This window comes from Typha latifolia, chromosome 5 (assembly GCF_019914945.1).
Source record: "Typha latifolia isolate L0001 chromosome 5, TyphaL0001v2, whole genome shotgun sequence".
NCBI classification, from domain to species: Eukaryota; Viridiplantae; Streptophyta; class Magnoliopsida; order Poales; family Typhaceae; genus Typha; species Typha latifolia.
This window is the reverse complement of record NC_133090.1, coordinates 11,305,139-11,332,019: the sequence shown is the minus strand read 5'-3', so window position 1 is coordinate 11,332,019 and position 26,881 is coordinate 11,305,139. Positions and strand designations below refer to the sequence as shown.

General features: G+C 37.6%; 2 protein-coding genes and 1 long non-coding RNA gene across 5 annotated transcripts; all 3 read right to left on the bottom strand.

Moving 5' to 3' along the window:
- Window positions 1-3,760: 3,760 nt before the first annotated feature.
- On the bottom strand, window positions 3,761-8,881 carry LOC140788098 (uncharacterized). 3 transcript variants are annotated; one of them, XM_073137217.1, is made up of 6 exons: window positions 8,405-8,881; window positions 8,073-8,287; window positions 5,374-5,608; window positions 5,207-5,292; window positions 4,966-5,057; window positions 3,761-4,342 (listed from the first exon to the last, which is right to left on the bottom strand). In XM_073137217.1, exons 1-6 carry the CDS (start codon window positions 8,678-8,680, stop codon window positions 4,071-4,073), a joined length of 1,176 nt encoding a protein of 391 aa, XP_072993318.1. In that variant the 5' UTR covers window positions 8,681-8,881; the 3' UTR covers window positions 3,761-4,070. The 3 variants fall into 3 exon arrangements, with proteins under 3 accessions (XP_072993318.1, XP_072993319.1, XP_072993320.1); XM_073137218.1 differs by having other exon boundaries at window positions 3,761-4,339; window positions 8,405-8,864; XM_073137219.1 differs by having other exon boundaries at window positions 5,374-5,560; window positions 8,405-8,864.
- A 6,664-nt stretch (window positions 8,882-15,545) lies between these two features.
- LOC140789384 (uncharacterized) lies at window positions 15,546-16,629 on the bottom strand. The gene is made up of 3 exons (XR_012109166.1): window positions 16,224-16,629; window positions 16,044-16,129; window positions 15,546-15,959 (listed from the first exon to the last, which is right to left on the bottom strand). It is a non-coding gene; the product is annotated as an uncharacterized lncRNA (long non-coding RNA).
- Window positions 16,630-18,805: 2,176 nt separating this feature from the next.
- LOC140789296 (uncharacterized) lies at window positions 18,806-20,879 on the bottom strand. The gene is made up of 3 exons (XM_073138950.1): window positions 20,440-20,879; window positions 19,743-20,144; window positions 18,806-19,653 (listed from the first exon to the last, which is right to left on the bottom strand). Exons 1-3 carry the CDS (start codon window positions 20,807-20,809, stop codon window positions 19,280-19,282), a joined length of 1,146 nt encoding a protein of 381 aa, XP_072995051.1. The 5' UTR covers window positions 20,810-20,879; the 3' UTR covers window positions 18,806-19,279.
- Window positions 20,880-26,881: the final 6,002 nt, after the last annotated feature.

The following is a 26,881-nucleotide window of genomic DNA, read 5'->3' as shown; positions in this document are numbered from 1 at the left end:
GCATTTGTTACGGATGTCCTGCAGCCCCGTGTGCAGGAATTTACTACGTTGTGTATTTTGTGTTGTGTCTATTGCAGCTTACCCCGTGTCTTTTTACTATTTCTAATTAGACTCTTTTATTTTCTACTAAGATACCAAAAACACATTCGGTTGGCTTGTCACTTGTCAGTGTTATCCATCTCTCTCTATTCAACTCCTTTATGGTACAAGTTAATAACAATTGTGTCTATTATTAGTATTAAATCTTATCTAATACTTCAGCTAGGAGTACAATAATGTTATACAAATTAAGTGGTTATTTATATCTGATTATTTATGCTTTCTTCTCTAAATTTTTTTTAAGAGAGCTATTAGTTAAATCAATCCATTAATATCCAAAAGTTACAACAATTCATTTAACACAGAGCAGACATGGAAGAAAATTATATTTCTTTAACACAATTCTCATACTTAGCTTACAATAAACAATACTATGATTAAATAAGGTATCAAATTCGACGGCACAAAAGAGAATCAAAATGAAGAACAACTCTAATAATTTTAAAGATCAAATAGCCTTGAATCAGAAAGATTGGAGATCACCCACTAGGACAACAGAAATTAAAAGAAAATCTTATAACATCTTAAACCCAACAATAAGGTAAATTAAAAGAACAGAGTCAAAAAACCCTAAAGCGAGGTGTTCAAGAGAGAGAGAGAGAGAGAGAGAGAGAGAGAGAGAGAGAGAGAGAACAATCGATAGGAAGTGGTCGACGATAGTTGAAGATAAAGAAGAAGCTTTAGTAGGGAGAGGGAGGAAGAGTGGAGAAGGCCTCTCACCTCCTCTAGCCACTTTGGCTAGGAGAGGAGAATGGGAAGCTCGTCAACACGAGTAAACAAAACTTTTTGGAGAAAGTTTTTTTGATAAACCCTACCAAAGCTAGGGCCACCCAAGTAATTGTTGCTTATTCCCTCCAAAAAGATATTAGCTTCTATTCTTATACAATTCTGGACTAAAAACAAGTAACTTTTAAGGATCACATCAAAGATAGTGGAGAAAAAAAAAACAAATATACGGCTTAAACTGAAATAAACACATAATGCAAGGTGTGCAATGAAAACTCTTAACTCAGAGCTAATTGATATCTGCCAAGTATTAAGATGTAGGAAATTCGTGCGGTTCAGGCTGCAAACCGACCAATCCCTTCGTATGATGGTAACACTAATGGACGACTCGTTTTCTAGAACTTGCTACATGGGATCATGCCGTCCTTTACTTTCATCGTGCTTGTCACGCTACGTACGTATGGATTGCATGAAGAGAAAGCCAAGTCTTTTTCACATAATTAATCCATCCAACTTAAATATGCTAATATTTCCACCAACACCTAGTTTGGAACTTGGAACTTGGAACTTGGAAGCCATCATCCCCATAAATAAACGATAAAAAAGAAAAAGAAAAAAGAGAGAGAGAGAGAGAGAGAGAGAGAGCTAAATTTTCAAGAATTTGCTCCATTTTACTAGCTATATATGGAGATATGAACTCCGTACAAAATGACAGTACAGAGGAGGCCTTGCTTTCTGCTACTAAAACTAACACATTATACACACTACTTGCTAGAATTAACCACCTGCATTATCGGCGCCGGACACTTTGCTTAACCTACTCGGCGCCGACTTTCCATCCTTGCCGACCACCCTCCGGCCGCCGGTTCGGCGCTTCCCGGACCCGAACAGAACTCTCTGAGCCACGGCTCCGGAGTACGGGTGCTGCGCTCCCTTACCGCCGCCCTCCGCGGCCCAGGAGCCGACCGCCGCCGCCGGGCCACTCTGGTATGCATCGGAGGCCTCCATCGTGTCATTCATGTTACCGAGAAGTTATTTTATGGGCTTCTTCTGGCTACAAAGAAAAGATATCCAATTGCTTTTATAGTACCAGTTCAAAAGGAGTTAAAAGGAATCCAGATTTCTTTGATGGCTGGAAAAGAGAGATAGATATAATGTGCCGAAAGTTCATGGGCTGGTGATCGGCTGCAGCCCCCGGGTGTATAAAATCTTCTCCTAGCATTTTGGGTACATGGAAAGGCCATTGACTGGCCAAAGCAACAGGTCGTAAGGGTTTCTGTGCAGCAGCGGCTGTAGAGGATCTAATTCTATATTCTTTGGATTCGGCGTCAAGATAAGAAAGGCGTAATGCCTTGCTTTCCACTGTAACTTTGAATGCTGACGGATTGAATCATTCCTTGCCGATCTTTAAAGATGAAAAGTGGCGAGTGATCGATCCAGTTTGGACCACCACCACAATAAAGTCGGTGTTAATAGCTTCGGATCTCGGAATGTCCCAATGGATGGCAATAACATCAAAAAGAGGAGGGAGGAAGCTTCCTTGAAAGATTTATTATGATCATATTAGTTTTTCTTTTCTTTTTCTTTTTTTTTTTTGGTTGGTAGTTGATGTTATTTCTCTGGCTTAAGATTCTCATTATCTATATATATATATATATATAATGAAATAAATTCTTACCTCGTTCCAAATAACAAAAGTAGGTGGATTTTATCCTTTTCCAAACAAGAGAATTCATTTTTAGATAAAAAAATCAATTGAATTCTCTCCAAATGAAATAATTAAATTCCATCTAAGATAAAAACGATTTTTTTTTTTTACTTTTTTTTTTCTTTTGGTTGGAGAAATTTGTTCTGGCATTCGAATGCAATAACTGGGTAGGCCCTTGTGTGCCGTACCACGAGAGAGTGGAGGAGATTCGTTGAGTTTTTCACTAAACTAATACAACATTTATTAAACTACTACTTTGTTTAAACTTATTTTAGAACTACTATAATTTTTGCCAGAGTAGAAAATTAAGGATTATCCAAAAAAATAAAAAAAAATTGAAAGCTAAAATGCTCTGAGAGAGAGCGTTCTCTTTTTTTCTTTTTTTTTTCTTATCTAGCCTTGTTTTATAGTACCCACTTCCACAACCTCCTCTGCCTCTTTATCTTTTTTGTTGCCTGAAAACTTGGCAAAGGTGGGAGCTTTACTGGAGTTCTGCCCACCTCCATAACCTTCTATAAATATATATTTATATATACATATATTTAGCTAGAAGAACTGCTATCTGGCAAGACATCGATTTTCAACTTGCCCTAAGTTGACAAAATTATAGTAATTTTAGAATAAATTTAACTAGTATAGTACTTTAGTAAATATTAATTTGGTCAAAAAGTCCAAGATTGAAAAAAAAAAAAAAAACTCCAAGATTCTCTTATGGAACAAAAGCCAAAGCTCCTCACCTTTTTGGGGTAGTTAATACTGAAGTTTCCATTTAGTGTACCTGAAAAGAATCTATATTCTACTAGTCTAGAGTTCATTATGTGCACTATATATGCTTTCTGCTCATACGTCATCTTTCTAAATTAAGGAATTTCTTGTGGAAATATTAGGGATTTGATTTGACCAACTTAGTATTGAGGAAGTTCTAAGTAATCATTTAAAGCAACATTTATTGTTTTCCAGTGGAACTGTTTGGTTAATTCAATGTGTAATTTGTACAAAACAAAGCCTAGTTGTGATTCACTTTCGTTCTTTTGTCCTGGAATTAAACTAAGAGGCAAAATTGTATATTGGTTCAGTACAATTTCAAACCAGGTTCTGAGAAAAGCTGTAAAATATTGCATCGTTAACTAAGAATCTATCCAGAAATTATAGCAATTAAGATGGCTATATATGAGAATATATAGACCCATACTGTATCCAGGATGATTTAACAAGAACGATAAAATATTTATCTAACAAAAACTGGAATATTTCATTACTAGGACGACAGAAGAATCCAGAGAAATAGTTTGTAGAAAAACATGGAACATGTCAAACACTTGTTCTATTCTCTTCTAAACTAGAGATACTTACAAAAGATAAGTTATGTACGCATCCAGTGATGTTTTCTGCAGGAAAACCTAAGGTCATACAAGCATACAGGACATTGCATAGTGGATATTTCAGTAGTATTACACTATTTCATGTCCGATAGAAGAAATTTGGTGATTTACGGATATATTATTTCACTGGAGGCATTTACAAAACTGAGTAGCATTCACCTCTTTAATTTGTTGCAGTGTGAGATGAAGAACCGATAATCTGGATGATCAACTTGTAGAAGGCGAATCCAATTGTCCGCAGCTTGCAGTAGGGAGCTGGCTAGCTGCCGCTCATATTGTTCATCAGAAATCCAAATTGAACCCCTCAACTTATATGCAGCCAATCCAAATATAGGGAGCGACAATTTCGAGGACATGTTGATGCAGCCATTCATGTTGCTAACTCTGCGGGAGCCGGCAATCTCTGAATGTATATCGCTGATATCTGCTGAGAGAAATCAAAACATATTTTGTTAAGGGATGGCCATCAACAGCATTACTCATACAGTAGAAACCAGTTTTTTAATTTCCAAAATATATCTTTCAAGAGAATTTTGAAAATCTTGTAACATTGCAGGCTCTGAATAGTTGGGACTAAAGGCTTAGCTTCCTTTGTGCAAACCTGCACGATGGACAAATTGAAACAAAGCAATAGGTGCATTTTAATTGAGTTTCTTCTAGGGTAAGCCCAGCATTCCAGCAACAATTCCACCATATCTGTAATTTCAATGATGTGGAGAACGATTTTTCTTCAAACTTCAAAAACATGGAGCACACAATGGGCACTCCCATTATGTAAGAAGCAATCTGTTTCTCTTTGATACAAACTATCAAGATGAGTAGGCTATTAAGTTCATCTGAGAGAAAAGAAATGCATCTATGAAACCATTTTATCTCCATAAAGTACAATCCATGATACTTGGCAGTTGGCATTCTGTTTTCTTTTCTTTGATCGCATTTAGTTTGTTATGGATATATACAAGGACTTTTGATTATAATGTCATTTGAGAGAGACAAAACTAAGGCATATGGATATTTTTCTAACCACTGGAAGTGACATAAAATACTTACTTTTAGAAGGTGTGGCCAGCGAATGAAATGTCAAGAAGCAGGCGTCTAGATCCCTCAATGTTGGTCCTGTGGGTATCCTATATATTGGGTACCTGAAGCAAAAGCATGAAAATGCATTGAGAAATAATGCATAATTTGTAAATATCGCAAATACAAAGAGTAGTAAACAATCCCCGAAAGAATGCAGTTGTAGAGTCAGGTAATCAAAAAGAAGATAATGTTATTTAAGAGTAAAGTGTACCATGCAACAGAGAACCAACTGGATGGCAGTAGATCACAGCTCCTGTAGGTCTTCAGATCTGGAAATTTACTAGCCAAAACTGAAATCTGGAGCACATGTGCACAATAAGCATTACCATATAGATCATCTTTACAGCTTGATTTCTTAGAGGTGGAAGAGAAACTTGCCTTGTCAGCCAAAGGTTCTCTACCATATGGTGAATCCCTCTCTAGATACTCAAATATTGGAAGGCTCATCGAAGCACAAGCTTCACCATCATCATTGTGGAAGCCTCCTTGACTCACGTGGCAGGTTGTCCCCAAAGATGCATCTCTTTCCCTCGCTTGATCAGCCTCACTCCCATTACTGCTTTCACTGCTAGTATCCAGGTAAGGTTCCCCATCACTTTCCTCTCCAGGTCGCCTTAAATAAGGAATAGAGTGAATTGACAACAATATAAAGTTGACAACAATCATATGAAACCTTCTGCTTTCAATTCTATTATTTTGATACTAGGAAAATCAAAAGAGAACAAGTCATTTCTCGTCCTCATAGAAGTCACATATTTGCCAATACTAACTCATCAACAGCATCATTACTTTAAAATGAGTGAAGGATCTTTACTTCGGCCTATATCAGCATTCAGCATTCAGTCTCTCAAAAAAAAATTGTGTGTGTATATATATATATATCTTCTAATAATCACATAATACTAGATGATGTCTTGATGTTTCTCTTTGCTTTTGGTTAAACAAAGCTACACTTACCATATAAAATCTTTTCGCAGAATCTGTGAATTTTAAATTCAGATAAATATTAAATAGCTGATGCTTGTTTTATGTACAGATAAAATCTTTAGATTTTTTGGTTGTCTAAATATAACTCCACTCCCATTCTCAGAAAACAAAACAGCAAACTTGGCAACCTCTACAAAACATTAAATATTTGCTTTCATCCAAAAGAAGAGGAGCTCCTTTGGTATGATATATATTGGAAGAATTTTAAGGTGGATGTGGTCCAACAGGATACTACTTGGACTAGATAATATTGTAATGTTTCTAATCCTGGGTCATTTATACTGCATTGCTTGATGTTCCCAGTGGAGAGAAGAGCTTTTGTGATTTCTCCCGTAAGTCACCATTCGGTACAACCTTGTGAAGTATGGACACAGATTTGAGATATGGGTACATAGATGCTAAGACATTCTCAAATGTGTGCCTTTTTCCTCTCTCAAAACCATTGGATTTTATAATTGTGCAATCCCTCATGCCGTGATCTTGCCAATAATCATAGTTGGATGTTGAGGCAAATGGAGTCAAAATGGCAAGATTGGTAATTAGGGAACTCAGTTCATTGTTTAAAGTAATAACAAGCAATGGCATGCACATGTTCAAGCAAGCCTAGTGCATATACAAGGACTCTTGTTGTAGATGGTAAATGAAATATAATAGCCTCCTCAGTTTGACTTCAATTACAACTCTTGTCATTGATCATTATCAGAAATCCCTCTCTCAAAAGTATCCAAGAAGAGACTAAAAATGTCATAGATGAATCTATATTTTATCATAATACATACTCAAAGGAAGTATATGACAGATATTCATAAAATCGCCAAATAGTATCCTATGAGTTCCAGTATTCTATGTAGACACTTATAAAATATGGAAATATATGTTCCTAGAAACCATTTGTTCCAACTTCAATAATAATTTCGATAGAATGTCTCTGCTAGTTACCATAGCTGTCGAGAAGTAAGCCAACAAACTTTCTTTCTCTTTCTAAGTGCAAGTTACAACCCACAAAGTCAAGATTAGAGACATGCACTTATATTCCATTTTGCATGTATCATGTTCCAAGCAATGACAATGGGATGACAGGTGTAGACTAGGTGTTACAAGTTAGATGAGCAGAAAAAATGAAACTGCAAATCATGATACGGTCAGGTGACACGATTTGCAGATGCCTGTTACAGAGCTTAGGATATGTCTTCATCCAATTTTATGAAATGAGACTTCCTAGAATGGCTTTCAATATTTTTTTTTCCAGACAAGCAGCCTTTTCACATAATTTGATTGATATTGGTACTACCCTCCACTTAGCTCTTTGACAACATCTGACATAAAAAATATGATCTTTCTCCTTCATATTATGCATTGCTCTTGTTTTATAGGCCAAAATAGCAATTACGCGGTACATAATTCAAGGTCAAATGGACTTACTCCTTTCGTTCAACTTTTATTTTATAAGGACTTTGGCACCTCTTCCTGGAGGATTGATGTTAGATAAATCCTAAATAGTTCCTCCTAGAAGGCCATCATTGTACTGGAGGCCACAGAACTTTCAGTTTCTTCTTACTGACAAGGGCCGAAATCAGCAAATTTGTGTTTTACTTCTCTAATCTATCTCAGCAAGGCTTGGGCAGAATAGAAGAACAAGGACAAGTATTATTAGTAGCATAGAGAAAATGCTTTCTCGTCATTAATATGTTTGCTCACAGTTTGTGGACCTTTCAGGAGAATTGGTGAGAGCATCATTGAAGCAATGCTAGTGCATCATCTGAAAAGTGTGTTGTTGATAATGAATCAATTGACATGAATACAGATTCCTATCAGGACATTCCTTATATAACTACAATAATTGCAAAAAGCATCAAACTGAAGTACTTGCATCACATTAGATCCTATAGCTCAACAAGGATAAGAGATTGATAAGGACATTGTGTCTAGAATTCAGGAATATGGTTAACATCAAGATGTGCATTCCAGGATTGATTTGCTATTATGGTTAAATTGCAAATCCTAACATAGCATGTAATTATAACCGCGAAAAACAGATAGATACGTACAAATGAGTGAATATCGTAGCTTTCATCGGAAAAATATCCTACCTCAATCTCAAGACGATCCTGGATGGGTCAGCATAAATCTGGATGGCCGAGAGGTATGGCACGTAGTATTGAACCACAGAATCACTTCCATTCAACACCAGGGGCACCCCAGCTCCATACGCACTCCACTCCTTGAACGCCTCCCATAGATCTCCAAGGCAAAAGTATGGATGAGAATCCACTACATCGCAGCTCCTCCATCCTCTCGCGCTCGTCTGAGGCAATCACGAATTCCGGAAAATGAAATCAAACAAGAACAAACAACAACGAGAAAAGACTGCAAGAAAGGTGAGAAAGCTCGCTCCTTTCTTCCAATATCGCACTCCACGAACCTTAGGGAAGTACTGGGCGGGCACCGTGGGAGTGGTGGACTCAAGAAACCGATCGAGATTGGAGAGAGAGGAAGAGGACGAGGACGACGACACCGAGGGATTGGAGGTGGCATCATCCGAATCGATCCGGCTATCGGGATTGGGCTTCGATTGCTGCTTCTGGAGCTTTTGCTGCTGCTGCTGCTGCTCGAGTTGCTTTCTAATGGCGGGAGGGCTGTAGAAGCGATCGACGCCGAAGCTTCGGGAAGATGACGATGCGACGCCTGAGCCGACCATTGACGCTGGAATGCGGAGAAGAGATAGGAGAGCTTTTCTGACTTAAAGAACTCGATTTCAAGACGCTATTGGCGATCCGAATTAGGGTTTTGGAGGGGTAGAGAGGGAGTGTGTGAAGAGGGGGTTGGGGTTTTAGATCCGAGAGAGGACAGACGAGGTGAGATTTGTTTGAGAAGACGACTGTGGTTCTCCGCCTCCCATTCTTTGTAATTTTGTAGAACAAAGTGCATTTAACACCCTATAGTTTGTGTTTATTATATTTCACACTCTGCACTCCTCTTCTTAAGTCTTAAGAATTTTTTTAAAAAAAAAAAACATATTTTAGATTTTTATGTTAGCATTCCCTTTACGTAGGTATATCTTTTTAGGTAATTAAAAAGCAAAATGTACGACTCGCATCTACAAATACCACGAAACATAGGGTGTAAAGTACAATGTTTCCCTTAATTCGGAATTCCACGTTTCCAACCACCCCTCTCCTCCTCCGCTTCCCGTCACGTTCGGTAACTATTACCTTCCGCCTTAGCGAACGCCAATCCTCGCATAGACAATATTTAAGCGGACGCTGGAGTCTTGCTCTCTATATCCTTCGTCCAGTTCAGTTCCATGGTATAATCAGACGATTGATGGATGTTTCGCATACTATTTTCTATGGGTGTACACGTAGAAATGATCGATAAGAGAATATTCGCTTTGATTTGTTTTTCGACACGTGTTTGATCTGACCCCAATTCTGATTTAACCCCGAAGTACCACTAAATCACGGAGAAGTCAAAGAAGATTAATCCACTTTCCAACATCCAACTCTACTTCTCATTCTTACATACCACAAGTTTTTTTCCTGCATGTATACAGAATACCCTTCTCAAAATCTATTATTTATATCCCTCTAAAATTAATATTTATATTTATGTCCTTTAAAAATCTCAATTAAACTAAAAAAACAAAATTAATCTCTCTTTTTTTCTATTTTTACCCACTCTTTTTAGGGTGCAGTGAAAATGCTTTAAAATCATGTAGTGCATGAATTTGGTTTGCCATAGGTCTTCCCTCTTTTAGAATGGATATCTTCCCTCATCGTCATCGTCGATGAGGTTTATTTGCTCCCTTCCCCCTTCCCCTAGCCGACGGGCGAGAGGAGGGGTGAACCCTCCTTTCTCTCTTCCCCATTCTTTTCTTCCTCTTCTTCCTCTCCCTTTTCGAAAAGCCCGAGGCGTCTTTCCCTCTCAGCAAGCCACAACTACTCCTAGCTTTGAGAATTCTCATGCCCTGCTGCTGATTTAAGGTGGTGTATGTCTTTTTCTTTAACTTGTTATTCTTGGTGAGTAATCTTCAATCCTCCTGCTTTTGAGAATTCTCATGCTCGTGTCTTGGACTACTGGATTGACGGAATTTGCAAGCTAAATCAAGGCTCTTCGCTCATGGGAATTTCTAGTACCCTGGGCTTGATGCTCTATTTTAAATTGCTGACCAGCTGTAGACAAAGTGTGAAGCTTATGTCAAAAGGGGCTTGATGTTCTATTTTAAATTGTTGACCAGCTGTAGACAAAGTGTGAAGCTTATGTCAAAAGGGGCTTGATGCTCTATTTTAAATTGCTGACCAGCTGTAGACAAAGTGTGAAGCTTATGTCAAAAGGTCGTTGTAACGCCCCCCGCCCGGCACGGCACGTGCACGCCCACGCGCCCACACGGCACGCACGGCGCAGGCGACAAGTCGGGCGAGGCCCGTCACGCACAGATACTCTCCTGTGCACATATAATTATGACATCATAAAAAAATATATCCTGCTAACCTATCCATGATCACATAATCCATCGCCAAATAAATCATACTCTTAACCAATTAAACCTGTTAACATATAAATATCAAAGTCCACAATAATATACACTAGACTGCTACACAATCTGGCAGGGCCCACACAGGCCACAACAAACCATCAAGATATCATTAAACAACTGATACAAGAGTATACTATGATTCGACCTGTATTATACAAATCATCGTCTAATACAAAAGAGTACAAATATCAAATACTTGTACAACTCAATTTCTATATAAACCATCATCTATACCATCTCGCATCTATAGCTCACCTCATCATCACTCTAAAATATCTTCTCAAGATATCTCAGGTTGCTATCACGTACCACAAATCTGAGGGGTTAGAAAAGAAATAAAGAGAGTCATGAGCAAAAAGGTTCAGTGAATAGACCTTACCCCGAATCAGTGATGCCAAACAGAGAGTAAATCATGTACTGGATAATATGAATTAGAAAGCAACATCATGTCATGAATGAGTATATGAATGCATCCTCAATAATACATAATTGAAAAGTAGATAATATGTCATACTGATAAAAGTATACAATCCTCGACAATAAATAAATAAATCTCCATGTCATATGATCATCATAACTCTCTATCAAATATGATATATGATGCATGCCGACCATGACCATGCAATGATATCAAATGCAACCATATATGATATATATTGACCACTCAATAATCATGTATGTCAGATAAAAATGAAATCATATGCATTTCTCAACATCACGATCATCACCGACATCTCGGTATAATATCATCATACTAGACCACTGTGTACAGTCAATACCCGTTACCCGGTCTCAACATCATGCCCGAAGGCTCAGAGCATACTCTGCCATTTGCAAGGAGTATCTCAAATATAATCATACATCGCCACCTGCTAGGGTATCAACATCCATCCAGACCGGGCACACACATAGTTGATAGAAACCTCGTGAGGATAACTCGCCACATATGCCCTGGCGAACGGCATGTGTCCGAATGTCTGCTGTGCACACAGACTAACGACCTCAGACGTAAGGCCAACAGAATCGCGATCATGTCGAGCGATCAATCATCCACCAAGCGCGTCCTAACCCTCGCACCCACTCGGGTATCCTCACGCTTTCTATCAACTATCCTATCAATCACATTTCATGCTTTCCTTCTAAATGACAAATCATATGCATATATCCAGTACGATAACAAGTCAATGCATAACAGGAATTTAGGTGGAATAGGAATCAAGAGAAAATGATGCAATGTAGTCTCCAACTGTATCGTCAACACATGCATACTCATGCTACATATCAACTCGGTAAACAATCAGAACAGTAGAATCATATCTGATTATCTCTATATATATCACCAATGTACTCTTATTCTAAATCAGCGTAATTGAATGCATGATAAAATATGCTCGACTATAATCATCTCTAGATAAAATCATATAATCATGCTGGAGGCCAAAACATACATATACACAAATATATAATGTAACCTAATTTGAGAAATGCGTCTAAGGGATAAGACTACTCACAGTCTGATAAGAAGACACGAACCACGCATCTCTCACGTCCGTCAGACAAACATCAACTTATTGTCAGGATCCACGGGGTCTCACATAAGGGGTTCGGGGTATGAAAATATTTAAATGGTATGATGTCAGCCGTTTATCCCATTTAGAATTCATTGGTGTAAAATATAATAAATTATTTGATTTTATTAAATAACTTAATATACATTATATATATATATATAATTATGATAACCTTATTCAATTATTTGGCAATTATTACTTTTACTTAACTAGTTACTAATCATACATATATTAATCATTATTCATAAATACAAAAGTAATTATCTGAGCTCAGCATTTTATTGCATAGAAAATAATATATAATAATAATAAGGTGCTAGAAACACATTGAATACTCAAATGTATTAAATATATGCATGTATAAGCATACATAAACATTAATAGAAACTTATAAAATTTAATTATTTTTAATAGAATTAACTATATAAAATATAAGATTATTATCAATATGATTACATGTATTAATCTAATAAACAGTGGCAAAACTATATATAATCATATGCAAGTACTTATAACTATAATTAATAAATTATTATACTAATAATACTTTAATTAAAAAGGGAGCAATCCCTTGTCACAGTGCTGGGCTCGGATCTGCCAGCATAGCTGATCTGGGCCGAGCCCAGCACTATTGCAGAAGGAAAGAAAGAAGTTGAGGAAGATGAAGAAGAAGAAAGAAGGAGAAGAAAGAAAGGAAGAAGAAGAAGAAGAGAAGAGAAGAAAAGAGAAGAAGGTAAGAAGGAGGAGGGAGGTGCGGACCCGGGCCGGCGGGGAGGGCACCGGCGGTGGTGGCCGACCACCGCGGCCTCTCCGGCGGCTCGGCTCCGACGGGCCCGAGCCCAAGGTAAGAAAAAAAAATAGAGAGAGAGAGAGAGAGATAGTGAGAGAGAGAAGAAGAAGAGAAGAAGAGAGAGGAGGAGAAAGAGCTCACCGGCGCTCGTGGAGGTGGCGGCGGCGGCGATAGTCCGACCTCGGCGAGAGAGAGGGAGAGGGGGAGAGAGAGAGAGAGAGAGAGAGAGAGAGAGAGAGAGAGAGAGAGAGAGAGAGAGAGAGAGAGAGATTTAAAGAGAGAGAGGGGTGGGAGGTTGGCGGCTAGGCTGCGGCGGCGCCGGGCCCGCCGCGATGATGGCGCGGCCGGTTAGGCTGCGGCAACACGAGGGGGGGTGCGTGGCACCCCTCCCACGCAGCCCCACTGCATGGGCACGAGGCCGGTCACACTGTGGCCGGCCACGTCGTGCCCATGCAAAAATTAAATTTTTTTTTTTTTTTGGGATTGGGTTGTTATAGTCGTAGTTCTATTCTCCCTTTTTCTATGTGTTTCACAATATATTGATGTAACTCTTAGAAGTTAATAAATTAACCTACCTACCTAGCTTTCTCTTTAAAAAAAAAAATTAACAAGACAAATTTCTAAGAATCTCCTCGTATAAGAAAAACATAAATAATGAGCATTGGAATTAATCCCTATGACTCGGGATTTGGGCTCGACCTAAAAAATGAATCTTTTGTTAATTCGAGGTTTATATTGCAAATACTTAATTAGGTCGTTGATGTATGGCCAAGCAAGTATGGAAGTGACCTCCACCAGACGATTAAATCCCATGGAAATTTTGGTGCTCCCTTGTTGGTGGACACTACCAACTGGCTACGCCTCTCGTGTTTCATGCCTCCATTTGTAGATCTCGAGACAAATTAGAGTGTCATCATGCATGGTCTCCCTTTTTACATGGCATCGGTTGATTCATAAATAAAAAAGGTAAATATCGAATATTTATTCATTCATTCACGAATTCCCTTCAATCCAAGGCAACCTAGGATTTAAGAATTAATCAAATGTTTGCAAGCCAAATAGAAGTAATTAATAGCCTCATCTTCAGTGTTTTATAACTACGATTTTATGTACATAACAGAGAGTTTGTGTTAATATAGAGAGTTAATTACCAACTATTGTCAGTTTTCACTGACCTGATCTAATTTTTCGTTACACTTTATTCATTCATAAGATGAATCTCTAAAGAATAATAGACTGAAATGCTCATATTCAATCTCAACTTCACTTCTAAACTTTGTCTATCTTTCCCTATTTTAACATTACGATTCTATAACTTATATCTACATTTAATCTACTGCCATTTCTTTCTATTGACTTCAGTGTGGACTTTGATACACTCAACTAGGAGAGAGTCCCAATTTGTTGAAAAGATTAGTAGAATTGGGGTTTTGTCGCTTGGTATAAAGTTGTTCAAACATATTCAATAGAGATGTATGTTTAAAGTAACCTTAATGCCAGTGAACTCGAGCTACTTTCCTCCTTTCTTAGATCATCCAGTAGTGATCTCAACAAGAGCCCTGAGGAAAGAATGGCTGTCCTCAAGGAAGCCCATCACAAAAGGAAGTCATTCCCTATGGACGAGATCCAGAATTGATTATATAAATGATAACACGGATGGGAAATAGATCCATCTGTGAGCCTACAATTTAGACAAATAATTTTAAGGCCCAAATGAATATTTGAGACAGTATAGAAAGCAATTTTTTCAACTCTTCTCTTCTACCGAAAAACTTTAATTTTGGGCGAAACCTCGAGAAAAATATAAATTGACCTTTTGAATAACTACAAGTTACATTGATAAAAGGAGTCTTCGTAGATTCATTTAGAAGCAAACCCCAAACCCCAATGCACCACCCCACACTACTCTCTCTCTCTCTCTCTCTCTCTCTCTCTCTCTCTCCCTCTCTAAAAAGGAAGCCATGGATCTAACTCCACTCCTCCCTCTTCGGTTCCAAATCACAATGCCAACGCTACCCTCTTCTCCCCTCCTTCTCCTCCCCCTCTTCCTCCTCTCCATAACTCCATCCCCGCCATCGATGCTCACCTCCGCGACGGCGGTGGTCAAAGACGGCGACCTATCGTGCACTCTCTGCTCCTCTTGCCCGAACTACCCTTGCCCACTTCCTCCTCCCCCTCCCCCTCCTCTTCCACCTGTCGAAACCTTCTACTACTACTCGCCTCCTCCTCCTCCTCCCACGGTCGCCTCTGACTACTATTCCCCTCCTCCGCCGCCGACTATCGACTGCGATATTTTGGCGTCGCCCCCGCCGCCGAGCTCCATGGTGCCGTACTTCCCGTTTTACTACAATACTCCTGAATTCTCCTCGGGATTCAAGTCAGGGCCCTTCCTCAAGGAGAAGTCGTCCCTTGCCCTGTTCTTGGGCGGGCTCCTCTGCTTGGGTGTGCTCTTGTAGTACGTGGAGATCTTATCGGATCTGGCATTTGATTCAAGATCCGATTAGTGCAATCTGATGTGGATCTCAAAGGTAAATGATATCTACTTATTAAATGGATCAAATAATACAAATATTTGATGTTGCTCCCTTGTATATATAGCTAACTATACATGCATATAAGATCGTTTGTGTGCTAACAAAGATTATATATATATATATATATATACTCTTTGAAACTTGCGACGTTACAATCAAATAGCTTATAAGACAGCATCAAACATGCGGCAAAAGAGTCAAAAAAAATCTTCATACAAATTCCACTCTAACCAATAACAGATCAACTGATCCAAAACTTGCGACTATTTTTTTTACATCATTCTAAGGAGTAATCCTTGATAAATTCATCATGCGTGGAGTTATCCAAAAGAGAGAGCCATCAGAAGGACAGCAGCCTTCTCGTCCTCTCCCATCCTCCTCATCCTTCTCCTCATCCTCTTATGGATCATAGATCTCTGCTTCAGTACGATCTCTTTCCCCAACCCTGGCATCCTAATCTCAAAGGAAACGCTCATCTCTTCCCTCTTCTCCTTCTTCCCTCCTCCCTTCTTTCGATAGCGAATCCCACAAGCATTACAAAGCAACTGTGAGCACAAACACAATCAGATCATATCGAAGTAAGCAAAACCCAAGTCGCCAAATCTTTCTCTAAATCGATCTATGCTTACCTTGGGACCAGATGGGCCGGCTCTCCACAGAGGAATCTTCTTCGTTTGGCAATCAGCGCAGCTCCTGCACTCCTCCGGATTGGAATCTTGGTATCAAATCGAAGCAATAAGAGAGATAAGCCCATTGGGGAACGACCAAGATTGAGATCGATACGGGAAAGTAAGATCGACCCAACTCACCTTCTTGCAAGGTCGATCCATTCCTCGCTTCAAAATCTCACCTTTCCGATCTGACAAAGTGGTCAATTGAACGATCACCCGGTTGCTATTAATCTGCTTTGCTTCCTTCTGGGCATAGAGAAGGGATCAGTTATGATAAGATCTGATGAAAGATCTACTGGCAGAGATCGAGAACATCAGAAATCTCCCTCACTTAGCGAGATCTTTGATCTGGTTCGACAAAAGAAGAAAGAGGGGAGAGGATCTGAGAAGAGAGATGGAGGAGGAGAGATGAGAGAGTGTGTATATGAGAGTAGAGATGGGGAGACAGAGGAAGAAATTGGAGGGATGGAAAGGGAGTAGATCCTCTTGAGAGCAGTGGAGGGAAACAGGAAAAGCTGGAGGAGGGAAGGATGACAAAAAGATGCACATATGAAAAGGGGAGAGAGAGAAAGACAGATAAATGAAACATCTTTTTATTCTGTTGGATAAAATACAAATTACCCTCAGTAATTATGCCCTAAAATCAAATTATTTCTGAAATTTTATTTAGACCACTTTATACCATCTGATTTAGAGCAGTGCAAAACTTTTGATTTTTACAGAAAAAGTAAAAATAACTTAAAAAAATTATTTCTCACCATAGTAAATATTATAATATTAGAATTGTTGTTTTTATTCAATTAAATTTACTCATTTTATCATATTCTTCAAATTTAAAACAAGATGGCCTCTTATATCTTTTCTAATCTAAGAATCTTAGTTAATATTTTGCTATCAGGGAATCATAATTGAACTCTCTTACAATTATCTTTCTACGTCGGCACTAGCTCAGCTAGGGTTTGGCATGGCAGCTTTCTCGCCCTTCTTGAGAAGTGGTTTTTCTCTCTGCGAACTTTCTTCCCCTCCCCTCTTTCACATCTTCCTCTCATATTTTCTTCTTTCTCTCTTCTTTTCCCTCTTTTACTTATTTTTGATCCTCATCGTTGCTGCTCTTTCTCATCGTTTGTTGTCCTCCTCTCTAGCCGCTCTCCTTTTCGCACCGACATAGCCCCTAACCTCTCTTTCTTCCCCTCAATCTTACCTCCTCCCACATTTGCCTTCATAGTTCACCATCCTTTTCTCCCACAAACACACCGTCCCCTTTTCCTCTTTCCTTCACCTTCTATAGTCGCTCGCATCGCTAGGGGATCTAGCTGCGGTGGTATTATTGCCTTCCCCACCGTCGTCGTCGTCCTTGCAAGATCTCCTTGGTGTCAAGTTGTTCCTTTTACCGTTGCTCTAGTCAAGTCGTCTCCGGTCGACACCTTGTCAAGCCCCTCCAGGTCCTAGTGGCACTTGACCGGTGTTTTTGTGTTGGCTCGAGTCTTAGCCTTGGCCATGGTTAGGTTGTTTGGTGTTGCACAGTTTAGGTTTTGGTTAGGCCTATCCCATACCATTATGTGATATCTTTGTTAGGGTTTTAGCTTTTGCAAGTTATAGCTACAATGCTTCGTGATACTTTCTTAATTAGGAACAAGCTAATGCTAGCCTGTAAATTTTCGATGATTTCGGTGTTTATCATTCTGAATCTATTTGCCCTTAGGGTTGATGCTTGTTTTCTTTGTAGTGCTGGTAGATAAGCTTTTTAAAATATCTCCCATTTTTCGTTTGTGTATCAAGCATGTAAAATTCGATTGAATATAATAACACAGCAAAGAATAATTAGTTAATTAAAGAACAAGTATAGATTGATCTTTATCATAAGCATTATGAACTTCTACAATTAAACTTTTTTTTTATCGCACTGTATTGGTTACAATTTCCCTAAGGTATTAATAAGCTAATTGTTTAAATAAATATGAATCTTTATACCCATATTTTTAAGATGATTAAATTTTTTAATAATCATATATTTAAAGAGATGTATATTATTCATTTTCTAAACTACATTTTACCTTCTAATTAGAAATTAAAGAATAGAGAAAGAAAACAGGAGAGAAACCAATTCATTTTTCTTCCTACTCGACTAAGAAATTAGATGTCATACAAATTAGAATACTGGATCATGCATAATAATCACTAATAATTATTATGATATTTTTGGCTTGTATGTCCGTAGTTGATATTTACATAAATAACTCTTAAAATATATATATTATTTGTATAGATAACTTTCTGGTTATTTCACAAATTAAAATTTAATAATTTAACAAAAAATAAAAAAATATTCTTAACTGAGAGAAATCTATGAAAATTAGAATAAAAAATATTTTTATGTTTTTATCTTTAAATTATTTAAATATAATTTAAGGAGGCATACAAATAAATAAGAAACTTCTCAAGAATATATATATATATATGCACACAAAAAATATTCTAAATTTTAAAAAACAGATAATTAAAAATTATCAGATATAAGTTTTTTTTACATTCCCTCACTTCAAATCCAACAAACAAATGTGCATAATAGGAAGGGAAGAACCAAGAATCTTTGAAACCAGGAAAAATATAGAAGTAAATAAATTGCACATTCCTCTGATCATCCATCTGATGTGCATCAAAGAACAAAAGATATGGCAAGGAAGAAGCTACCATCTTTTAAACCACAAGAAACAATCACATTGAAATTTACACAAGCTATCACTTCAAATTAAAAGAACAGATACATGCCTAATAGACAAGAATGAACATACAATCTGTGTAACCAGTAACAATGAATCCCACAAACCAATCATAAGAAACAAGTAAATAAAATACATCATACATTCCTCTCAAGAGCTTTGTATATCTCAAGGGGTTTCTTGCCACTGTTCATCCAGGCAATGCAGCTCCATCTCTGGATAAGCAATATCAGATGATCCAATCTATGGTTGATCATTGAAGAGTAGCACGTCAAACGACGCCCACGATTCCGAAAGTATTCATATTCCGAATGTCATCGCCGATCGCCTCCCAATTCTATCCCATTCCACCAGATACAGGGAACCAAATAGGCTCTTACTTATGAGGAAGAACTAAAGAACAAAGTTAGTAATCAAACAATGTTAGTGCACTTTTACCCCCATCCCCTATGAACAAATCCTGCTTCAGACCATTCATTGTCGCCTGAGCTTCTGATCTCTACTAGCCTTTGCAGCCTTAGAGCAGCAACAAGAGAGGAAGGCAAACAAGGCTGAGAGTGTGTACATTGACCAAGTGAGGGCCAACAACACCCAGTCCTTGACACTGGGCTTCGGTGGGTGGCCGCGGTCGGCCACCAGGAGCGCGCGGTAGATGGCCTCAGAGACGGCGTATGCCGTCACCGGATCCATCTCATCTACGAGTGCCCCGTGCTCATTGATGCATGGCACGTCATATACACCTCCCGTGTCGGAGATCCCCAAGAACTCGCATATCCGGATACGGCCGTTGATCCTCTCCTCTGCGGTGAGCTCGTCTCCATGCGTCAGCACCAGAATTGGGTTCTCGTCTGCAGAGAATTTTGATTTTAAGCACCGTTCGACGAAATGCGTTAAAGAAGGAAGAGAGAAGGTAAGCGAGAGGGCGAGTAAGACTTACTGCAGCTAGCCTTGATGGAAGGACAGTGGAAGAGATCCCGGGTGGCGTTGAGGCGTCGGACGTCGCCGGAGACGAGGGACTGATAGAGCTCAGAGAGGCTAGCGACGACGATGGCGCAATTGACTCGCCGCCGGACGAAGCGCTTGGTGGCGGCGGACGGCGAGACGGAGACAGGGACAGAGGGGGAGGAAGAGGAGGTGGATGTGGTGGCGGCGGAGAAAGACTCGGCGCCGCGGCAGAGCTGGCGGTGGCGGACGCCATTCTCGATCCAATCCGAGGCCTCCTCGATGCCGTCGGCGACGCGGTCGTAGTCGAGGCCGCGGGAATCGAAGACGCAGAAGCCATTCCGCATCGAACGTAGCACGTTGTGCTCCTCCAAGCACAGGGTGCGTCCATCCTTTCCTACATTATTACCCACCTTAGAAACGTCAGGAAAAAAAAAACTCTCAAGATTGAAAATTTTGATCACAATCTAGCAAAATAGCACGAATCCAGTTCAAAAAATTGAAGCTTTCGACCATAACGAAGCTAGATAAATGAACCAGTTCGAAAATTCAACCAGAACCCTTCAAAAGGATACCAAAAGAGGCCACACCACCACAACCCATTTGAAACAAATATATCTACCAAAAATAACAAGAACCCAGTACTCAAAATCAAATATGTCCAATAAAAACAACGTGATCACGAAAAGTACCGGCAGGGGATGACGCCTGGGCAAAGGGAACGAATCCAGCGCGACCAAGAACGGAGTACATGAGATCGACCAACGAGCTCTTCCCAACCCCGGCGAAGCCGACGAGGAGCACGGTAATCACCGGAGGTATGTCCGTGTCCTGCTTCGGTATTCCCCCAGCCGGGAACCAGAGGTCGCCGGCGCGGTAGCCGAGGAGCTTATGCCGGAGCTCGTCGAGGCGCTCATGGCCAAGAAGCGCGAGCCGCTCCATCTCCTTCACCACCCGGTGGCGAGGGCCCGTGGGCGGCCCGGACTCCGCGACGGGCCTCCACCAGAACTCCTCGCCGGGGCCTCCTCCGCCGTCCGGCGGGGGCGGTACGGTGCTCCGCATGCCGAAAGCTGCGAACTTTTTCCTCCTCCTCCTCCTCCTCCTCCTCCTCCTTCTCCTCCTCCTCGCGGCTTCCTCGTGGGCTTCGGTGGGATCGTTAGCGTTGTTTGCTTTCGCTATCTCGCGGTTCTCCGAAAGTGGGTGCTTTGGAGAGTTTTGTTTTGTTCGAGAGAGACAGCATTTGGTTTTTGGTAGGAGTGAGAGGGAATTTTCTTTTTTATTTTTTAATGTTTACCACCTTGTAGATTATAAAATTTCATTCAGCAGGAGCGGGCAATTTCTTCTCTCTTTTCTTTTTCTTTTTTTTTTTTAATTTTATTTTCGTGAGAAGGTTCCGATCAGTTTCTTCACGTTTCATTTTTTATTACTGAGAGTAGCGATTGTAAAATAAATCACTATTGTATTCGTATTGTATTTCTTCTAGTCTCTTCATTTTATGGTACCCATTTCGCCCGTTAGTCTCAATAGGGTTTGTTGTATCACAAGGTTGGACGTCCAAGTCCGGTCTACAGTCTGGTATCGATCTCAAGGCATGCTCTACTCGTTCCTCCTTTCTTTTTCTTTCTCCTCGCTGCTCTCTAAGATCATCTTTCATACCCAGTTCGTTAAGAGGTGGATCATTTTGTATTCACATTATATTAGATTTATACCAACTTTTAAGTGTAAATTTGATATGCAAGTGTTCTTAATATATATATATATACACACACACCGTATATTTATTGGAGCTCACGGTCAAACTATATCTAATTTATTTAATAAATAGATATTATTTTTAATATGCATTAGTTCATGGATATCGGGATCTGATTACACACCCAAATAGATTGAATCTTGATTCAGAAAAATAAAATAAAAATCGGATCTAGCACATGCACCTCACATGATCTAGGGGTAATCAACTCGTTCGTTCATCCAGATCCATAATATATATTTAAAAACCTTCAACATTTTTATAACAATTGAATGCACCGCGAGATTTAAGATAACAATTTTCCACTCCGCACGAACCCACCTCACATGATTTTAAATATTTATTATGAGCCCTCATCTCCTCATGATGCTCTCTTATTTGAAAAGAAAAAATAGCTAAATCTAGTGTTTAGATACCTATATTTGTTGTTGGATTCAGATAGTAAACAGACTATCGGATCTATTTGTATTTATTTTTGGAGTGTATAAAAAAAATTTATGTAGTTAAATGAAATTTGATTAGAGATTCATACATAAATATAAATGTAACACCGTTGCCCAAAAAAACAAATGAGCACAACGTGGCCGGCCTTATGGGCATGAGTGAGGCTGCCACACTACCCCAGCCGTCGAGCTGAGCTAGTTGGTCGCAACGTGCCCCGCTACCCTTGCCCTCGCCAATCGCCTCTCCCTCTCTACTTATTATCTCTCTTTCTCTTACTATTTTTCTCTTGCTCATTCTCTTCTTTTCCTCATACTCTCTCTCCCTCCCTCGAATTCCCAATGCCACTCTCCTAGAAACTCGATGTTGCTTTCACCACCACAGAGCAGCTATCGATGAGCCTCTCCTCCTCTCCATTATTCTCTCTTCTTTCCTCTATCTTTCTTTCTCCTCTTTGCCTTGGGCAAGAGTTTGCCAAAATTGAGCCTTCGGCGAGATACCAATTGTTGGTTAGTCAGCAGGGGCTAGTCCCCTCCTGCTAGCTCGACTCCCTCTCCCTTTCCTTCTCTTTTCTCTCCTTTTCTTCTTCGTATTCAGTCTCCTTTCCCTCTTTGTTGCAATAGTCCTAATCTCGACCCAACATTGTAGCAAGGTTTTCAATTTGGTTTCTATTAATTATTTATTTTATTTTTATTGGTTAGTTTAAATTAAATTATTTGGACAGCTAATTATTGTAAGATTATATACTTACTAATATAATTATTAACTAAATATAATTAGTGTAATTATTGATTAATTATAATTATAAGTATTTACGTGTATATATATATATATATATAATGTATTTCTAGCACCTTATTATTATATAATATAACCTATGGTGTTTATTTTTACATGATCGGATAATGAATATCTTATTTTTAATTAGTGATTAGTTAAGTAAGAGTAGTAATCATAAAATAATAAAAATATAATTAGATATTGTATGTACTTATATTTTTAATTATATTGTTGGGCATTTAGCCACTTTATGTTTTATATCAAAATAAATTAATTATTATATAATTAGAAAACTAGGGTCATTAAGTAGTAAATATAATTTAAAGTAATAGCATATTAATATTATCATATTTACATATATAATATAAATATAATATTTAATAAAACTAATAAATTATTATATTTTATACGAATGAATTTTAATTTAATAAATGACTAACTTCATATTATGTAAATATTTTCATATCTCAAGCTCTTTATTTGAGATCCTATGGACTTTGTAAGTTGATGTTTAGTTTATGGACGCGAAGAATATACATCTTTTGTGTTTTTAGATCAAATAGTAAGTAATCTCATCCCACATAGTGTTTTCTCAAATTATGATAATAATAATTATATATAAGCATTATATTTTGGCTTCTAGCATAATTACATGATCATATATAGAGATGATTACATATAATCGTATTTTTATTATTCACATGTTAGATTGATCTTTGACATGAATATACAAATGGTATATAGAAATGATTGGAGATAAATATATTATCTATATTTTATGTTGAGTGGATCACTAGCATGAGTAGACATATGATATATATATATATATATATATATATATATAATTTGAGACTGTATTGCATTATATTTTCTTTGACTTCATTATCACCTAAGCTCCTAAGATGCATGATTTATTATAGTACTTGATAAATGCATATAATTTATCATTTAGAAAAAAAATATGAAATCTCATTGATACGATAATTGATAGAAAACACAAGATATCCGAATGGGGCTAGGGTTGGGGGGTATCCAGAGGTATATTAATCACTCGAAATGCGATCCTGTGGCCCATGTCCAAAGTTAGTAGTCTGTATATGTAATAAACATTCAAACACATGTCACTCGCAATGCTATATGTGGTAAATTATCCTCATGTGATTTTTATTAGATGGATCAGTACTCGTTCTAGATGGATGTTGATACCCTTAGCGGATGGCAGTTATGTTTTAAGCCTTTTGGTGGGAAGATGAGACCGGGTACTAGGCATGGTCGTGCACAGTGGTCAAGTATAATTATATCGTTCATAGTAGATATTAATGATTGAGATATTGTGAAATGTATTAATTCTTTCATGTGTTAATATTCATGATTATCAAGTGGTCGTTATGAATCATATGTGGTTGTATTTAGAATTATTATAGCACAGTCATGGCCAACATGCATTATACGTTGATATATTTAAGCAGGTAATAGTATGATTGTATGCTTAGAGATTTATATATATTGTTGAGGATTTATATACATACTCATTTATGATATAAGACTTCCTATCTATTTATATATTATTATAGATATATTTATATACTCATTCATAATATGATGCTCATTTCTAACATATATTATTCAGTACATGGTTATGTCTATTTGGTGTCACTAATTCTAGATAAGATATATTTACTAAGTCTTTAGCTCATAATTCTATTATTCTTTTCTAAGCCTCAAATATGTGGTACCTAATAGTAATTTGAGGTATCATGAAGATATATTTTAGAGTAAATATGATATGAGCTAGACGTGAGATAGTATAAAAGATAGCTTACTTAATAAATTCTACTAATATTATATATATTTATATTCAATATATTATACAGTGATTTGTATAATGTAGGTTAGATTATATTTACTCGTATATTAGTCATAACTTGATGGTTTATCGTAACTTGTATGGGTTATACTAGATTATATAGTGGTTTAGTAGTATTACAATAAATTTAGATATTTATATGCTAATATGTTTGTTTGTATTGTAGTATGACATGATTTACCTTTAGCATGAATTATGTAAATACATGTCTATTTCTATGTGACGGCTTTGTCCGTTCTGCCATGTGCGCCGGCACGCTGGAGTTGTTACAATACAAAAAAATTATATTACTACTTCTATAATATTTATGTGACTATTGATTCGGTTATTATTCATCACAGCTTATATTTATATCTGCACAGACTATCTCAATATGAATACAAATTCGAATATCAAGATGGATAGAAAAATCTAAGTATATACCTACAAAACACATACATAGAACCGGATGGGGTTAGATAAAATCTGATCAAATTTGACTTTTTTTCACACTAATTAATCCGATCATTAACCAAGAGAGGTTTAGAGTTACAACTCACATGTATATGCACCTTTATAATTTAGAGATATCTAACCAATTAATATATAAGATATAATTTAGAGGTATCTAACCACTTAATATATAAGATACGATTTATCTGGAAGGCTATTCTCGGACAATAAATAGCTCGTGTTTAAACCAACCTCCCAAGTTATTATCCACTTTCGAAAAGTGCGACTCTTGTTGTTACCTTCTGAAATTGACCTTTGATTGCAGTTGATCACTTTCAGGTACTACGCAGATGATTATTACGTTACTTTTCTATAAGTAAAAAAGGCAAATTTATAAACAACACCCTCCATTTTATGTTTATTATTGTTTACATCCTGATTTTTTGGGATAAATTTGGTATGATATATATTACCTAAAAAGGGGGAAAAAAGGATCAGCTATCCCAGCAAATATCTAATGCATCTCTATACAGTAATTCTAAAAGGTCCGGGAGAACAACGTCAAACTAGGAAGAAGAATTTTGGGTTAAGTATATTTTAGGATTAAATACATTTTTGTCGATAAGTTATCACATAATATCTTTAAACCAAGCTAGGTGTCATATAAAATCAGAATAATTACACATAATATCTTTTATATTATATTTTTCATCCATAAGCTATCACGCAGAATTCAGATAAGTAATTATATAATATATTTATCATTATATCTTGGAGAGAAGAAAAAAAATCCAATGCAATTCTAGGTAGATGGATATTTTAAATTTTTTTTTAATTTTTTCAGTCAAAATTATTTTAGGAGGGTGAGACATTTTCAATATTTAGGGGGTCTATATGTCACTTTAAAAGTTTTATTGGAGTTTTGTGGAAAAAAGTGATTAATTCAGTACAATAGCCTCAGAAGACATGGTGTTATCACAAGGTAGGAAAAAGACAAATGTTGTATTTCTATCAGCTCTCTCCTTACATTCCCCTGTCTCTGTCTCCTACGAAGAAGAGAGAAGGAGAGAAAGAGAGAGGATACTTCTTGTGTTGTGACAAGTACTAGAAAGATTAAACCCTTTGAGATATCAAAGGTGATGGGTTTGCTTTCAATTATTAGTAGTAACTTGTCCTCCTCCTCTCATGTCAACGTTTTGCTCCTCTGTGAAGTGTTCAACGTTGCTTCCTTCCTAAAAACAATGGTTGTATTCATGAACTGTGTCACCTCCCAAGGTTCCCTTCCTTGGGAACAACTAACTGTCCCCTGGGGGTGGAGCATGAACAAACTGTATGAGAATGTTCTCAATTGAAAAGGTTGGAATTGGCCAGGTTTTAGAATGATGTAGCAACTAAAATGGAGTCCTATCAATTTATGACCCATGTAATATTAGTGTTGATATTTGGTGGTACGCATGATCAATTTAAACGCTCAATTTATATAATATGTTACTTAGAAATGTTTGTCTAGTTATCTAATCTACATACTACAAAATGCTAATTTTTTTTTATCTATATCCAAAAAAGAAAGGTTCATCTAATACTTAGACCAATTGAATCTAATGAAAATACTATATTGTATTCTTTTGTTCACTTTTATTGGTTATATGAAGCTTTGTTGAGTTGGTACCATAGAGATAGGAGAGTCAAAATCTAACGGAAATGACATAATAATTGAAACTTATATTTTTTTATAACCCTTCATCACAGCAACAAAAATTATTTATTTTTTCTTTTCTTTTCTTTTTTTTGCTTCACCTGCTTACAACACACGGCAATTACTATGTTATTATGAGTCTTAGATATCAATTGTGTTTGTTGC

Coding starts and splice junctions, on each gene's coding strand:
- LOC140789296 (XM_073138950.1), bottom strand. CDS start 20,809: ATGCGGAGCACCGTACCGCCCCCGCCGGACGGCGGAGGAGGCCCCGGC. Junction 20,145..20,439: donor CCAGGCGTCATCCCCTGCCG/GTACTTTTCGTG, acceptor GTAATAATGTAG/GAAAGGATGGACGCACCCTG. Junction 19,654..19,742: donor TTCCATCAAGGCTAGCTGCA/GTAAGTCTTACT, acceptor AATTCTCTGCAG/ACGAGAACCCAATTCTGGTG.
- LOC140788098 (XM_073137217.1), bottom strand. CDS start 8,680: ATGGTCGGCTCAGGCGTCGCATCGTCATCTTCCCGAAGCTTCGGCGTC. Junction 8,288..8,404: donor CCGCCCAGTACTTCCCTAAG/GTTCGTGGAGTG, acceptor TGATTGCCTCAG/ACGAGCGCGAGAGGATGGAG. Junction 5,609..8,072: donor AGGATCGTCTTGAGATTGAG/GTAGGATATTTT, acceptor TCCTTATTTAAG/GCGACCTGGAGAGGAAAGTG.